Below are 17,500 nucleotides of genomic sequence, written 5' to 3'. Positions count from 1 at the left end.
AAAGAGAAGGACCGGATTGGTAGGCAGTTTATTGCATAATCCAGAACACCGAAGCATTACCATACATGTTTTTTTTAATAATAACTATGAACAGGTTAACACTGCACAATATAAACAGTTGACATCCCTTCCCCTCCCTCCCTCCCTCCCTCCCTTCCCCGTAGTGTTATCGTACCTCTGGCAGCCGGGAAGAAAAAGGGCGCCAAACTTGAAATCCGTGTTTACATTTTGACGATCAGGCTTTTATGTTTATGTATTATCCAAGATGCCCCCTACCCCGCTCCCATTAGGCTATATTACAGATTTATTATTATTATTATTATTATTCATTAACAGTAGGCCGTGTGCATGAAGGTTCCAGAGGGAGAAATAAACAAAATAATGAAGGAAACAGGAGTGCCCGACTGCCCAGGCTACCGGACCTCCACAGAGAGTTACAACAGTGAAGTTACGAAGCTACGATGTACGAGGGTGGGGTAACGGTAGTCAGAGCACGAATTCCCAAGCAAACTTACAATCAACCGCTTCTTTTAAAAACTCGTATTTAAGAAGGGGAGAACCGACGCTCCATTCCTCGTTCCTCCTACAGAAAGAATTAGAGATACAGCCATTGCGTTCTTCTTGCAGTATGGTCAAGGGATGCGTGAGGAATCTACGCCCTCCTTACCTACTGTTTCCGTTTAAAACAGACTACAGCCAAATAGGATGAGACAGATATTTTAGGATAAGGAAAAGGGAAGAATAACGCCCTCTTCTCCTTGATTTTAAGCCAATATATAAATAAAATAGAATAGAAATTAGCTACGAAAGACGGCTCATTGTAAGTCTGTTTTCAAATTCCAGTGCAGGCTTTCTCAGTGGACTTGTTAACTGCAGGGAAACGATGGGTGTAGGCGGCAGAGGCAGGCAGATGACTGGGCCCGAAGACACAAAAGAAAGGTGTTTTAAGGAGTGATATTAGCTCGAAGGGAGAATTTTCCATGGGCGAGGAGGATAGCCCAGTCTCAAGCATCTAAAAATAATTGTCCCAGGAGCTTTTGAACACGGCTTCTTGGTTTACAGATGGCAGTGACCTATGGGACACTGCATCATCCAAAAAATATATTCCTTCTTCATCTGCTTCATTTTCAAAGCTGATGGGATTTAAAGACAACAGCATCGTACCGTACTAATCCCATGGGAGTTTTTTAGATGTGAAAATTCTCTCTCTCTCTCTCTCTCTCTCTCTCTCTCTCTCTCTCTCTCTCTCTCTCTCTCTCTCTCTCTCTCTCTCTCACACACACACACACACACACACACACACACACACACTGAAAAACTAGACTTCCATTCATGCATCACATTCTTCACTAAACTCCCGCCTAAACCGATTATTTGAATTTACGTATTATATTCCTGTCCAAGTAACTAACAGATGCTTCAGAGATGGCCAGGGTACTTGAGTGGGAATTTTAAGTGGATACGATACAGTGCAAGAACTTGATAATCAACTTCTTGCCAAAAATAATCCTTGCTCTACGGGTAATAATTTTCGAGAGATGCTTCAATGGCAATCAGTTTGGGAGATGATGGAATGATGCTGGAGTGACACCAATTTTGAGAGACACTTGAGACTGGGCTAAAAATTCCTCCGGGAGAATAATTACCCCTGGAAAATAAAATTCCAGCTTAAAACGCCCTTCCTTGGTGACGCTGAGGCCGGGACTGTGGTGGCGGTGAAAGTTGGCGGGAAAAAGGTAAACACAGCGATTGTAAGCTACCAGCATAACTGCCCTAAGGAAACCATAAATAGAACTTTCCACACATGTTTCCCCTCGACTCTAACATACTTACTACTTGTCCTCTAAATAACTAAGCCTTCCTATCCCAACGACCGTAACTAGAACATAAATCTTTAACATTATTGAACTTTGAAGGAGACTTGTTATGGTGATGTACAGAGTGGCAACACCCCAGATGATTGGCTTCCGTCGCGTCAACAACATTTTGAGTGTTTCGTAATGTGATAACAAAGATACAATTGGGTTATTATCTACACACAGGAGTTAGCTGATCCCTGATATATATATATATGAGACGATTTCAGGACTGACAGTGGCGGATCCAGAGAAGGGAAACAGAGAGGCCTAATTCCCTCATTTTTTTAATGTGCCTTTTCTTTTGCAGTAATCATGAATAATCACTTAATCAAAAACAGCTGTGGACGTTGGAAAATTCTGTATTGTATGAAACTCACCCAAATGATGAAGCTTTGTGGTTTGTTTGAAAAATTAATCGTGACAGTGCATAGATTTTTTTTGTTACTACTAAAAACCTAATATTTATAACTGTCAAGGGGCAACAAGAAAAAGAAAAAAAATTGAACCACTTCCCCCTTAAACCCTTAAATATGATCATATTTTCTTTTTTCATTCTTGCAATTTCCAGATGATTCTTTCTAGCACAGGAAAGCACCACAGGAACTAAAGGAGTTCCAACAGTCTCTCCTATAGTGAATGAATCGTATAAGAGTATCAAGAACAACATGAATAATACGTTCCCACACTGAAGATGGTCATTACTGTTGGATCCGCCACTGCTGAATGAGATTGGACCAAGGCGGAATGAATGTAACAACGGGTGCGTGTGTGCTCGTCTCCAACTCTCGAATGGGTAGGCCAACTATAGTCCCCGCCAGGCAACTTGTCTCCTTAGCCCCTCCCCCCTCACCCAAGCCCTGCCCCCTCACCCAGCACACGGAGAGAGGAAGGCCATGGACTCTGGGAAGGGGGCGGAGCTTAAAAGGACAAGTTGCCTGATGGCGGGTATAGCTTTAACACGTTCAATCCCACGACACATTCTTTCTCTTATCAGTGCAGTTTCCAGACGGTTTTATTCAGCACAGACTTCAAGCTGGAGGGGTTACATATCGTCTTCAATAATCCTTTCCATGCAAGACGTCCCTCTAAAGCTGAACAAAATCGCCTGTAGCAATACTAATATGAGAAAGCGTCCTTGGATTGAAGGGATTAAATACCAGACTTGCTAATTGTCCACTTGTGCTGCCGAGCCTAAAATTTGTCATTTACATTTCTCTATTCAATTTTTTTGTCTTAAAAATTTTAGCATTTGAGATAAAAATGCACGTTCCATAATTTATCACTACCATTAACTGAATTTTGGAATTTGGAATGGTTTTCTTCACCACATATGTGTATAGAGTTATCACTTGCACCCAAAACTGTAGATTATTCTTATTATTTGTTGAGAAAGTGCAAACTGGAAAATAGAGAAAGGTCCATATACAAAGCAGTCCAAGTCTCCTGTGTTGCGGGGACAGCCCAGCCAGTGTTCATAGTGTTACCCTGCATCATTTTCTAACAGTTTTCTACTTCCCATGACCTTTTTGTTATAGGTCTGCGTTTTTATGTCCTTTGATTACAGTGTTGATTAGCAATGTCATGAGGAAGCTAAAACTTCTTCGCTTGTCACAAACACCAACACAGCTGTCCCCGCAACACGCAAGATTGGCGAGCCCAGTATACGGACCATCCTGTATTTGCTAACCGTTGCGTCAGATACTGCTGTGCTGACTTCCCCTTGCATATCACACCCAAAGAACACACGTTAATATACCTAGTAACATGAGTGGCACTACACAACGACCTATGGCATCTAGTTGAGGACAGAGAATGATCGAGTACTTTAGGTGCAACCTCGCCTTCACCATCTCTCAGAAGAACATCATCTCGTTGCAGCGGAGGTATGGTACCCTAGTCGTGTTCACCATTTTTGCATATTCTGTACTCCTGCGTCAACTCTCTGCCGCCATTCTTCTACGCACAGCTGGTTTGGCAGCGTCGACACAGGATTTCATTTAAACCACACAGATAGCGTCACTAATAACACAATTTTCACAGGATCTGCCTAGGAAATTTTCGTTATAAATGCCATAATTTTCAGAGGAATTCGTTAACACATTCGTTATAGTACAAACACTGTTATTTTCAAAGGAATTCAACAGATTCATTCAAATTTCGTTACCAGATTGTTCACAGGTTACTAAAATTTTGCTTTCACTCACAAGTTTCAGATCAATTGCAAAAAAAAGTCTGTTAAAGTTTTTATACAAAGTCCAGACCTTCCAGAGGTTTTGCTACTTATAAAACAATTTGCACAGAAAAATTTGCAAAGGCATTTCATACGTTACGAAGACAGACGTAATTTGTAGTTGGTATTGCTGACTAGTAACACTCCACACTCCGTCACCAGAACCACCCGGATAAAAGTCAACAGCCAATTGCAACAGATTCTCACATTTTCCCACACTTCAGCCAGCTTTTTCATTTTCTCCAGTCCGCAGTTCAGCATGTTCAATCATTTCCAAGGAGGATGGTTGATCACAGTATAAAATAAAGTAACAACAATGAGTGTTCAAGTCACTTCCTTTGTACAGGTTTGCCGTCAAGTGGAAATAATATCATCAGCGCTAGACATGTTTCAATGCCTTCACTGAGACTACTTGTGCGTATCAGTGAGTGAGGAGGGGATATGAGTGCTATATAAGTGACAGTATATATATATCGAGGAGGAGGAACAGTGTCAGGCTAAAGGGGAACAAAGAAGGCCGGTTGTCTCATCACCATTAGAGAGCTTCGTCATAGTCTGGGAGGACAGAGAGTAGATCAGTTGGCTGGGTATATTGCTCACTTTGCCGAGGATTCATTTGTGTGTGTGTGTGTGTGTGTGTGTGTGTGTGTGTGTGTGCCCCGCAACTCATAAGGTACGCTTGGAGTACTTGCTCGATGGCCTGTTGCTGCTCATAAAGGTTGTGAGGGCGAGCTTTGCAGAGCGACTGAGGCTCACTTCCAGCAAATGCTCCCTGAAAGCCGCCAGGACGCCACACACACTCTCCCGAGGTACGCGCACCACCGTAGCTCAGAGAATCGTGCACCTAGAATGTTCTATGGCCTGATGCAGCTCCTGGAGGTTGTGCGGGCGGGCGTGGGCGTGGGACTGGGCCTCTTCCACCGCCAGCAGCAGTTCCCTGAAGGCCGCTACCACATGCCAGTTGCACTTCGCCGAGACCTCAACATACGCGGCCTTCCACTGTTTGCGCACCACCGCCGGGACCTCTCGCATCTCGCGCAGCAATTCCCGCCTCTCCCTGCCCTCCGTTGCTTCCAGCTTGTCTCGCTTGTTCCCCACCACCACCACGCCAACCTCCCTCATGTCCCGTGACTCGTACACCTGCGGATGGGTATGCAAATTAGTGACATCCCGTTAATTACAAGAGCCGAATTCTCGTTAGCGTGGGTGAATTGGTAACGTCTCTTCCTTTGCGATTTACTCTGCGAATTTAAACCTTGTTGTGCTCGTGTTGGCTATATATGTTTTTGGTGTTTATGATTTCTCTCCTAAAACTCCATTGTAAAGACCTCTCTCTCTCTCTCTCTCTCTCTCTCTCTCTCTCTCTCTCTCTCTCTCTCGATGGCTGGAATTATATCTCTACTGATAGAGTTTGCATCAGTAATGTATTATGGAATATTGAGGTGTCATGGGCAAAATAAATCGCCGAGGAGGAGTAGTTACGACATCATCATCATCATCATCATCATCACCACCACCACCATTATCATCGTCATCATCACCATCATCATCAATCATCATTTCTCTCACTAATTCATGTGCATCATCATCATCATCATCATCATCTTCATCACCAACATCATCATCATCATCATTACGACAGGTGACACGAAGAGAAACTTCTAGACACATAAATCAACTGAAACATTTTGAAACATTACACTGAGTTGGGGTTCTTCTGTCAAAAGGAGGAGGAGGAAGAGATGTGTCCAAGAGTAAGGAAATATAGATGTGTGATTTTAAGAGAATATTAGAGTTCTTAAGAAAATATTAGTTCTTAAGAAAATATTTGGTCTTGAGAAAATATGTTCTTAAGAAATTATTAGTTAAGAAAATATTTAGTCTCACGAAAATATTACTTAAGAAAATATTAGTTCTTAAGAAAATATTAGTTAAGAAAATATTAGTTCTTAAGACAATATAAAAGTTCTTAAGAAAATATTAGAGTTCTTAAGACAATATCAGGTCACGTATCCCTTCTACCTGTGTTAATCAAGACCTAATTAGCGACAGGTAAATATGAACACCTGTATACCTGGCCATATACTCCTTTCACCTTAACTTGAAATGGCGGGGGACAGGGCGACGTGGAGGCGATTTGTTTGTGGCCACCCCGAACGGGATTGAGGCGTCTGGCAATAGATAGATAGATAGATAGACCTTAATTTGGCTCAGATAGTCGTCCTTTTGTTTGTTTGTTTGTTTTTTCCACGTAGCTCTGCGGCAGAAAAAGACAATACTACGGTTCTCCCTCCCTTCCATAGCACTTCTTCGTGACTAGCAGCCGTATTCTAGTGTAAATCTGCTTTCTTACAACTGAGCATTCAAGATGGAGGGATGGTAAATTTGGGACAGGTGAGAATGAAAAGAGTATAGGTTAATTTTAAAGCATACCGTAAGGGGTGGCCATAAACAAATCGCCTCCATGTCCCCCTGTCCCCCTCCATTTCACTGCCTTGCTCCCAGCTCACACCCCGCTCTCTCATACACCTCTCCACTCCATCCCTCTATCTCATCCTTGGCCTCCCCCTGCCTCTCCCCCTCTCCACCTCACTCACATACACTCTCCTCGTCAGTCTCTCACTCTTCATCCCCCCAGCTCATACCCCCCTCTCTCATATACCTCTCCATCCCTCCATCCCTCCATCTCATCCTTGGCCTTCCCCTCCCTCTCCCCCATCCACCTCACTCACCCTCTCCTCGTCAGTCTCTCCACGTGGCCAAATGGTAAACTGATTATATTGTGTTAATGAGATTGCATACCTGGTGACGGTGTGTAATTAGGCCACCTGTCAATCGAAGCACACCTGGGCAAAAGGTGAATTAATATACATAGGTGTTGTCAGTGTGTTAATTAGGGCACTTCCGGTTAGACACAGGTAGACAGATAGATAGATAGATAGATAGATAGATGGAAAGCCAGATGGATAGATAGATAGATAGATAGATGGATAGATAGGCAGGTAGATGGAAAGACAGATGGATAGATAGACAGACAGATAGATGTATTAGAGCACTTCCGGTTAGACCCAGATAGATAGATAGATAGATAGATAGATGGATAGATAGGCAGGTAAATGGAATGACAGATGGATAGATAGACAGATAGATGTACAACCTGGTCATTGAGAACCTTAATAGGAAATAGATATAAATGTTAATAGATACAGTAAGTAGTTGTAGAGACGCACATAGGTTTACGAGTCTATCTATCAATCTATGCACTGGATAGATAGATAGATAGGTAGATAAATAGATTGATAGATAGATAGATAGATACAGTATATATTAAACAGACAGACAGAGACAGAAAGAGAGAGAGAAACTGAGATAGAGAGAGTGAGACAGACAGACAGGTAGACAGCCCAACCTGAGCGTCTTAAGCAGGTAGATAGATAGATGGATAGACAGATAGATACAACAGACAGATAGACAGAGACAGACAGACAGGTAAAAAGACAGCCCCAGTCCCCGCTTCACCTGATCCCTGAGCGTCTTGATGTGCGTGAACGACTCGTAGCAGGTCAGGTCAAACACGAAGACGTAAGCCATGGCAGATCTCAGGCCGAAGGAGCGATAGTGCGCCCACTCGGAGAAGGAGTCCTGCGGGAAGGCTGGGGGAGGGGGGGAGGGAGGGAGGGCAGCGTGAGGGCGTTACGTAGATCCTACAGACTTGGAGGCGGAAAAGAGGGTTACATAGAGCATACAGACGTGGAGGTCCCTACGTGCGCTGATCTGGTCTTAGTGGTGACCGAATGGGGTTAATTGCTATCATCATCATCATCATCATCATCACCACTATCATCATCATCATCATCATCGTTATTATTATTATCATCAATATAACCATCATCATCATCATCATCATCATCATCATCATCATCATCATCATCACCACCATCATCATCATCATCATCATCGTCACCATCATCATCATCATCATCATCATCATCATCATCATCATCACCATCACCACCACCACCACCACCACCATCATCATCATCATCATCATCATCATCATCATCATCATCATCATCATCATCATCATCATCATCAGGCATAAAATAATAAAAATGGATACTCGGTCTGAAGGGGTTAATGGGCTCGTCTCTCCATCTCCTTAAATACTCTCTCTCTCTCTCTCTCTCTCTCTCTCTCTCTCTCTCTCTCTCTCTCTCTCTCTCTCTCTCTCTCTCTCTCTCTCTCTCTGTCAGTAAGTGTCAATCTTGTACCCAAATTCATTCCCTTTCCATTTTTCTCTCATCCATTCTTCCTCCCTGTCCCTACCCTCCCTCCCTCTCCCTCCCTCTCTCTCTCCCTCTCTCCCTCTCACCTCTGATGGGTGGAAGGTCGGCTATACAGAGTTGATACGCCCTCTCGTTGACCAGTACGGAGGGGCAGTGTGTTCCCCTCCTGGTGGTGGGGTGGTAGACTTTCGGAAATTCATTGTTTACGAATTGCTGAGGAAGAAACAGTGGTGTCATTAGGGGACTACTACTACTACTACTACTACTATTACTACTACTACTATTACTACTGCTGCCATTATTACTACTACTATTACTATTACCACTACTACTACTACTATTGCTACTACTACTATTACTACTACTACTACTACTGCTATTACTACTACTACTATTACTACTACTACTACTACTACTACTACTTATATTATCTTTCTCTCTCTATCACTATTATTATTATTATTATTATTATTATTATTATTATTCTCTATAGTAATGTATTCAGTTTATCTACCTATATCTATCGTGCTTAAAATATTGACGGAACTAGAATATATGAGAGAGAGAGAGAGAGAGAGAGAGAGAGAGAGAATTTGTTAGACAGAGTGTTTTATTCTCAGCATGTGTGATGGAGATAGATAGATAGATAGATAGACAGATAGATAGATAGACAGACTGATAGATAGATAGATAGACACAGATAGATAGATAGACAGACACATAGGTAGATAGATAGATATATAGATAGACAGAGACGGGCAGATAGATAGATAGGCAGATAGATAGACTGATAGATAGATAGATAAACAGGCACAAAGATAGATAGATAGACAGACAGACAGATTTACAGAGACAGACACACAGACAGATAGATAGATAGATAGATAGACAAATAGATAGACGGATAGATAACTCACGTGTGTAATGGAGGTCTTGCCTACACCTGCCGCGCCGAGCATCACTACCTTGATGAGCTGGGAGGGGGGGGGCGGGGGGCGGGGGGTAGGTGGCCGTTGAGGGGGGGCGGGGGGTCACCGGAGGACGAGGAGGGGGCGCGGCGACCCCCCTGGCAGCAGCGGCAGCCCCCTCCTCCTGCCCCCCCTCCTCCTCCTCCTCCCCTGGGGCCCCCACACCCCTCACATGGACCCGAATCCCACCCGCTCACCACAACCACTGAGGGGATGGTGTTAAGGGATCATCACTATCATCACCATCATCATCATTATTATCATTATCATCATTATCATCATCATCATCATCATTATTATTATTATTATTATTATTTTTATTATTATTATTATTATTATTATCATCATCATCATCTTTCTGTCTCTCTCTCTCTCTCTCTCTCTCTCTCTCTCTCTCTCTCTCTCTCTCACATCATCATCATCACCTCCGCACCTCACCCCGTTTTCTTTAAGATCAAAAGAAAACGGGAAATTTGCCCTCCAACCCTAATACATCGAGAGAGAGAGAGAGAGAGAGAGAGAGAGAGAGAGAGAGAGAGAGAGAGAGAGAGAGAGAGAGAGAGAGAGAGAGAGAGAGAGAGAGAGAGAGAGAGAGAGAGAGAGAGAGAGAGAGAGAGAGAGAGAGAGAGAGAGAGAGAGGCCTAACCACATCATTTCCTTCCATCCTTCTCTCATGCCTAACTTGAAGGGTGGGTGTGGGTGTGGGTGTGGGTGTGGGTGTGGGTGCGGGTGTGGGTGTAGAAGTGCGTGAGAGGGAGGTCTGTCTTGTCCCCTGATCTGTCCTTACACCGTCCAACAAGCTCCTTAATCCTCTATCCCTCCACATCCACACCCACACTCACACCCACACCCACACCCACACCCATGACAGAGGGATGGGGGATAGTGATGTGATTAAGCCTTCATCTCTCTCTCTCTCTCTCTCTCTCTCTCACACACACACACACACACACACACACACACACACACACACACACACACACACACGTCATCGTAGTGAAGCGTTGTTGCTCTCACAGGAATTAAGCTTTTTACTGTCTGATATCTTTGTCGTTATTATTATTATTATTATCATTATTATTATTATTATTATTATTATTATTATTGACGAGAATTGAAAATGTTCCCCCTACAAAAAACAACAACAACAACAACATATTCGGATTTTGGTTAGCGGAGTCAAGCGCCGATTCCTTAGCGATTTAATTTTTATCGTAACAATTTTTCTTGTTTAGCGTGTGCATCTATTAATATCAATACTGTTTTTATCGTTAACATACAAGACCATTATTTAGGTATGTGTAAAATAAATCGCCGAGGAAAAGGCGCTACGGAACCACCAAAAAGCCAAATGGAAAAATCCCCGCGTTTGAAAATGTAACGCGCGGCAAAAATGTCGATCAGTCTTTTATTATTTTCTATTTTGGCGGTACAACGAGTGGCAAATAAGCTTCAAAAAACGCCATTTCCGCTATTTTCTCTTTGGGCTGTGAGTGGCGGACCTTTGATCGAAGAAATTAATTAAGGATGTGTTGGGTACAGACAAGCAATTTCATTATTTTCCTACAGAGTCAATATGTTCGTTTAAATTCGCTGGGGTAAAAAGATTCAAGGGGTGTGGTTCTGAGGGCCGTGTTGTCGTCTGCTTAGGATTTTTGGCACATTGATAGTCAGAAAATTCGGTTGTGTGATATTTATGTAAACCACGTCGACATTTACAAGATATAAGTGACGTAAAAGAATATTCAAGGGCGTAATATAATAAAAATGCTAAGGAAGAGGTTTTAGAGAGCGTCCTTACAGCATGAGAATTTACTGAAGTGGTGTGGTTCTGAGGGCCGGAATCCCGTGAGCTGAGGGTGTTTATTTATTTATTTATTTTTTTTTTAAGCACGTCCTCCTCAGCTTCCTGTTTCTTATATTAGACTACGCCTTTATATTCTGTTTAATTTCTTTATCTCATTAAAACAATATAGGCTGCATGAATAATATGTAAAATGCCAGCGTGCCTGAGAAACTTTTGTGTTTAGCTCAGTGGCAGAATTAGACAATATTACAGCTCTACCTCCTCTCCATAGCATTTCTTCGTGACTAGCATTATATTCTGGTATCAATCTATTGTTGCTACTCAGCATTGAAGATGAGGAGGTTGCAATTTTAGGTCAAGTTAGTGTAAAAAGAGTACAGAAATAATATGGGCAGCCTTCTACAAAGCGGAAATATGAATGGTTCTGAGGGTGATGCCAACTGCGACTCGTAAACAATTCGTGGGTTTTTATTATTTCTTTTCTTTGATTTTGTTTTAAGTTGCTCAGTAATTACATCAAATAAAAATAAACCTACTATATTATTTCACTAGCTTCCATTAAGACTACATGAGGATTAACGAAGGTGATTTCTATTCGTAGTTACGTGGCGAGCAGCATCAACATACCGCATAGTGTTTTAAAAGGCCTATCTGAACGTTCAACTCGTCTGCAGTTGCCCGACTTTATATTATGGGCGAACATTATTTGAAACTGCCTAATGAGATCAAAATAATTAAATAAGCTCACGTATTTATTTGATATAGGCCACGAGAATCACATTAACACACCCAGATAAATATTGGAACAGTCGCCCTAAAGTAGCGAGTGAGTGTGTGCGCGTTTCGTAATTATTTGAGCCGATTTTGTTTGCTTTAACGACCAGTCACTTTATTTTTCCTATTTATACAAAGCAGAACAGTACCAGAACCATGTGATAAGTGAGATAATGCAGTGATAAGTGAGAGGGCGGTGGGATAAGTGAGAGAGTGAAATGTTAAGTGAATTTCGTGAAATATGGTGCCAAAGCGACGCGTCTGCCTTTAATCTGTTTACATTTTGGCGGAGGAACAAGGCCATTGTAAGCATCCTCGGAGATATATGGAGTTCGCCAATAATTCCCCGTTCACTGTTCTACTAGTGCTTGTGTTAGTGGTTCGTGTACTCGTTAATATGACCGCGAAAAGTGACATTGAAATGGAAACTCGAGAAGCGACTGTCAACGCGGCCAAGCATCGCACTCCGAGATGGTAAGTGCATTGTGTTTTTTTTTAGTATATAATAAATAGCAGCTAAAAAAACACACAAAGGCACTCAGCATTCTTATTTAGTGATTGTGTTATGATGGTAAATAGGTAATGAGCTCTCTACCCCTCGTGAGATGCGTATTGCTTTGTAAACAGTACTTCGAAGACAAATATTCAACTGATTTTTCAGTTTAATGAGTTTTTGTTAATATTCAGTAATTAGACGAATCATATCTTGCTTAATTAAATACTGATAGCCCTGAAGAGATCTTGTTAATGGTATAAAAAGTCAAATGGTTATTGTTTACTTTCTCCGGTCATAGAAAACCCATTTGTGCTTTAGGGGTAACTGAGTAAAAGATAATTTTTTTTTTTCGTTATGCCTATTAGATTTTCGTGTATTTATCTTACGAAATGTGTAGCTTGTAAGATTGTAAGGCCTCATAGCTTCCTTTAATGGCTAAGTGACTTACTGTAATATTTATTCACAGTTTTGGGATGTAATTACGGTATCTGAAGAGGAGTGTGTGGTGTGTTTTGACTTCCATAACTCAGTCGCCCAGTGTCTCATGCATTCCTCTCTCTCTCTCTCTCTCTCTCTCTCTCTCTCTCTCTCTCTCTCTCTCTTCCATGCCTCGTTACATCACAATGCCTTCCTTTCTGTCTCTCTCATAGCGCTTCCTCTCCTAAATTCCACTCCCCCCTCACAAAGTCTCTCTCTCTCTCTCTCTCTCTCTCTCTCTCTCTCTCTCTCTCACACACACACACACACACACACACACACACACACACACACACACACACACACACACACATCCTACGCCGACTCCTCAAGACATTCCAACAGCTCCTTGACGAACACCTCTCTCTCTCTCTCTCTCTCTCTCTCTCTCTCTCTCTCTCTCTCTCTCTCTCTCTCAAACACACACACACACACACACACACACACACACACACACACACACACACACAAACATACACACACGCACACACACCTTTACCTGAGGAGGAGGGTATGGCGTGTGTGGCGGGGTCGGAGGGGGCAGGGCAGGGGTAGAGCCACGATTCAGTAAGCCTCTCTCATCACAACACACCTGCTCCCATCTGGAACAGGTGAGAAAAGGTGTTAGTGAAGATTTAATTAGCTAGCCTACACCTGAACACACACACACACACACACACACACACACATACATATATACAGATACAAACATACATATACATACATACATACACACATACACCTACTCCCATCTGCAACAGGTAAGAAAAGGTGTTAAGGAAGATTTAATTACACCTGAACATACACACACACACACACACACACACATACATACATATATACACATACATACATACATATACATACATACATACATACATACACACATACACCTGCTCCCATCTGGAACAGGTGAGAAAAGGTGTTAGCGAAGATTTAATTACACCTGAACACACACACACACACACACACACACACACACACACACACACACACACACACATACATACATACATATATACACATATACATACATACATACATACATACATATATACACATACATACATACATTCATACATACACCTGCTCCCATCTGGAACAGGTGAGAAAAGGTGTTAGTGAAGATCTAATTACACACACACACACACACACACACACACACACACACACACACACACACACACACACACACACACACGCACCTGCTGGCCGATAATATACACACATCATATTAACTAACATCTGAAAAAAAAGAACAGCTGCTTTCCCATATGTATCCCAATTAAACAGCAGAAAACATTACAATACACCTTACAGTACACCTTAACGTACATATTACAATACACATTACAGTACACAGAACACAGTACAGCACACCTTACACATTACATTACACATTTCAGCACACCCTTGATAGCACTTTCAAGAATTCTCATATATATATATATATAACGTATTTACTTATTTTATTTATTATACACGTCCACACAAAAATATAATTAGAGGCAGTACGACCGTCAGTATAAATAATTAAAAAACTAAAAAAATATAATAGACACCTTCTTACCGCTATCAGAAAAAAAATAATAATAATAAAAATACGGATATAGCAAACGTGACCTCACCTGTGGCAAGGAAACCAGGTCACAGCGTCTTTATTACCTGTTAAATCTTTACTCCTGTTACCTGTCTTTCTGTCACGTCTTTATTGGTCACGTCGTCTTTCTGTAACATCTTCTATATTCCTCCTTTTATCACAGTTATTTCCGTCCCGTCATCTTTATCTCTGTAACACCATCTTTATTTATCCTTTATCATTTATTTTTTATCGTTATATTTTTCGACACAGGTGCATAACCAGTTCAAGTCCACCTGTTACGGATTTTTACAAGAGTGGACGACGCCTGTAATTTGGTGTGTGGATTATTACCCTCTCTCTCTCTCTCTCTCTCTCTCTCTCTCTCTCTCACATGACTCGCTCGATATAAGCCTTTCATTGCTTACCTCTCTCTCTCTCTCTCTCTCTCTCTCTCTCTCTCTCTCTCTCTCTCTCTCTCTCTCTCTCTCTCTCTTTCTCAAAATTTAATCTAGTGCAGCTATGAAATTATTTAAAAAGTTACCATAGAAAAATCTCCATCTTCTTCCTCGCCTTTACTTCAACTTACGCAAATTCTTAAGTACGTATTCTCAGCAACTTAAGATCGTTTTTAAGAAGATCCGTATTCTTGTAAAATCTTAGGCATATTACTCCCTCCCCCCACTCCAACCCCCCGCCCCTCAACCCCCTCCCCTGATCTCTCAAATCCCCTCCCCCACCCCTCAACACCATCCCTCCACCCCTCAACCCCCTCCCCCACCCCCCAACACCATCCCTCCACCCCTCAACCCCCTCCCTCCACCCCTCTACCCCTTCCTCCCCCCACCCGTCAACTCCCTCCCCTCCTCAACTCCCTCCCCCACCCCTCAACCCCCTCCCCCACCCCTCAACCCCCTCCCCCACCCCTCAACCCCTTCCTCCCCCACCCGTCAACTCCCTCCCCCACCCCTCAACTCCCTCCCCCACCCCTCAACCCCTCCCTCCCCCATCCCTCAACCCCCTGCCACCACCCCTTAACCCCCTCCACCACCCCTCAACCCCCTCCACCACCCCTCAACCCCCTGCCACCACCCAACACCTCCCTCCCCCACCCCTCAACTCCCTCCCCCACCCCTCAACCCCTCTCTCCCCCATCCCTCAACCCCCTCCCTCCCCCACCCCTCAACCCCTTACTCCCCCCCTCCGTCAACAACTCCCTCCCCCCACACGTGAACTCTCTCCTCCCCACCGTCAACCCCCTTCCCCAACCCCTCAACCCCCTCCCTCACCCCCCCACCCCTCCCTCCCCCCACCCCTCAACCCCCTTCCACAACCCCTCAACCCCTCCCCCACCCCTCAACCCCCTTCCCCCATCCCTCAACCCCCTCCTCCCACCCCTCAACCCCCTCCCTCCACCCCCAACCCCCCAACCTCTCCATAAGGACACCAATACACGTTCGGTAAATGTTTGTAGCTTGTCAATTGTGTGTGTGTGTGTGTGAGAGAGAGAGAGAGAGAGAGAGAGAGAGATCCTTATTCTGTTTTGTTTGAAGTTTGAAGTTTGAGAGAGAGAGAGAGAGAGAGAGAGAGAGAGAGATTATTCACATTCTGTTTTGTGTCAAGTTTGTTAGAGAGAGAGAGAGAGAGAGAGAGAGAGAGAGATTATTCACATTCTGTTTTGTGTCAAGTTTGTTAGAGAGAGAGAGAGAGAGAGAGAGAGAGATTATTCACATTCTGTTTTGTGTCAAGTTTGTTAGAGAGAGAGAGAGAGAGAGAGAGAGAGAGAGAGAGATTATTCACATTCTGTTTTGTGTCAAGTTTGTTAGAGAGAGAGAGAGAGAGAGAGAGAGAGAGAGAGAGAGAGAGAGAGAGAGAGAAATCATTCTTATTGTTTTGTTTCAAGTTTGAGAGAGAGAGAGAGAGAGAGAGAGAGATTATTCACATTCTGTTTTGTGTCAAGTTTGTTAGAGAGAGAGAGAGAGAGAGAGAGATTATTCACATTCTGTTTTGTGTCAAGTTTGTTAGAGAGAGAGAGAGAGAGAGAGAGAGAGAGAGAGAGAGAGAGAAATCATTCTTATTGTTTTGTTTCAAGTTTGAGAGAGAGAGAGAGAGAGAGAGAGAGAGAGAGAGAGAAATCATTCTTATTGTTTTGTTTCAAGTTTGTTAGAGAGAGAGAGAGAGAGAGAGAGAGAGAGAGAGAGAGAGAGAGAGAGAGAGAGATTATTCACATTCTGTTTTGTGTCAAGTTTGTTAGAGAGAGAGAGAGAGAGAGAGAGAGAGAGAGAGAGAGAGGGAGACAGCGTAGTCTTACTGGGCTCTCCTTCCAGTCTTTTATTCGGCCAGTCCAGCGTGAAGAAGGTCTTGCTTTTTTTTCCTTGTTTTTTCTTGTTTTTTGTTCATTGTTTTATGAGTGACCTTTGTTTGTTTTTTTGTTTATTTTTTGAGTGACCTTTGTATATTTTTTTGTTTATTTTTTGAGTGACCTTTGTATATATTTTGTTTATTTTTTGAGTGACCTTTGTTTATTTTTTGAGTGACCTTTGTTTATTTTTTGTTTATTTTTTGAGTGACCTTTGTTTATTTTCCGAGTGACCTTTGTTTATTTTTTGAGTGACCTTTGTTTATTTTTTGAGTGACCTTTGTATATATTTTGTTTATTTTTTGAGTGACCTTTGTTTATTTTTTGTTTATTTTTTGAGTGACCTTTTTTTATTTTCCGAGTGACCTTCGTTTATTTTTTTTATTTTTTGACTGACCTTTGTTTATTTTTGGAGTGACCTTTATTTTATTATTTGTTTATTTTTTGACTGACCTTTGTTTATTTTTGACCTTTGTTTATTTTTTGAGTGACCTTTTTTGTTTATTTTTCGAGTGACCTTTGTTTACTTTTTTGAGTGACCTGTTACACACGCGCGTGCAAGAGCGAGAAGGTTGTGTGTTTGGCTGCGTTTGTTTGTCTGTCTGTCTGTTATTCAATCTCTCTCTCTCTCTCTCTCTCTCTCTCTCTCTGTTAAATTATGGAAA

At 42.5% G+C, this 17,500-nt stretch overlaps 1 protein-coding gene across 1 annotated transcript; it reads right to left on the bottom strand.

The window, feature by feature from the left end:
• Nucleotides 1-4,128: 4,128 nt before the first annotated feature.
• LOC145417357 (ras-like protein family member 10B) lies at nt 4,129-8,582 on the bottom strand. Its single transcript, XM_080286032.1, has 3 exons — nt 8,462-8,582; nt 7,609-7,742; nt 4,129-5,229 (listed from the first exon to the last, which is right to left on the bottom strand). The coding sequence occupies exons 2-3, from the start codon at nt 7,678-7,680 to the stop codon at nt 4,918-4,920; spliced, it is 384 nt and encodes a 127-aa protein (XP_080142158.1). The 5' UTR covers nt 7,681-7,742; nt 8,462-8,582; the 3' UTR covers nt 4,129-4,917.
• Between the last annotated feature and the right edge of the window lie 8,918 nt (nt 8,583-17,500).

The sequence above is a fragment of the Coenobita brevimanus genome, chromosome 110 (genome assembly GCF_032717465.1).
Source record: "Coenobita brevimanus isolate Jiangsu-jjx chromosome 110, ASM3271746v2, whole genome shotgun sequence".
Lineage (NCBI taxonomy): Eukaryota > Metazoa > Arthropoda > Malacostraca > Decapoda > Coenobitidae > Coenobita > Coenobita brevimanus.
Note: the sequence above shows the minus strand (reverse complement) of the source record. Positions and strands in the feature narration are given on the sequence as shown.

Coding starts and splice junctions, on each gene's coding strand:
- LOC145417357 (XM_080286032.1), bottom strand. CDS start 7,680: ATGGCTTACGTCTTCGTGTTTGACCTGACCTGCTACGAGTCGTTCACG. Junction 5,230..7,608: donor TCAAGACGCTCAGGGATCAG/GTGAAGCGGGGA, acceptor ACCCATCCGCAG/GTGTACGAGTCACGGGACAT.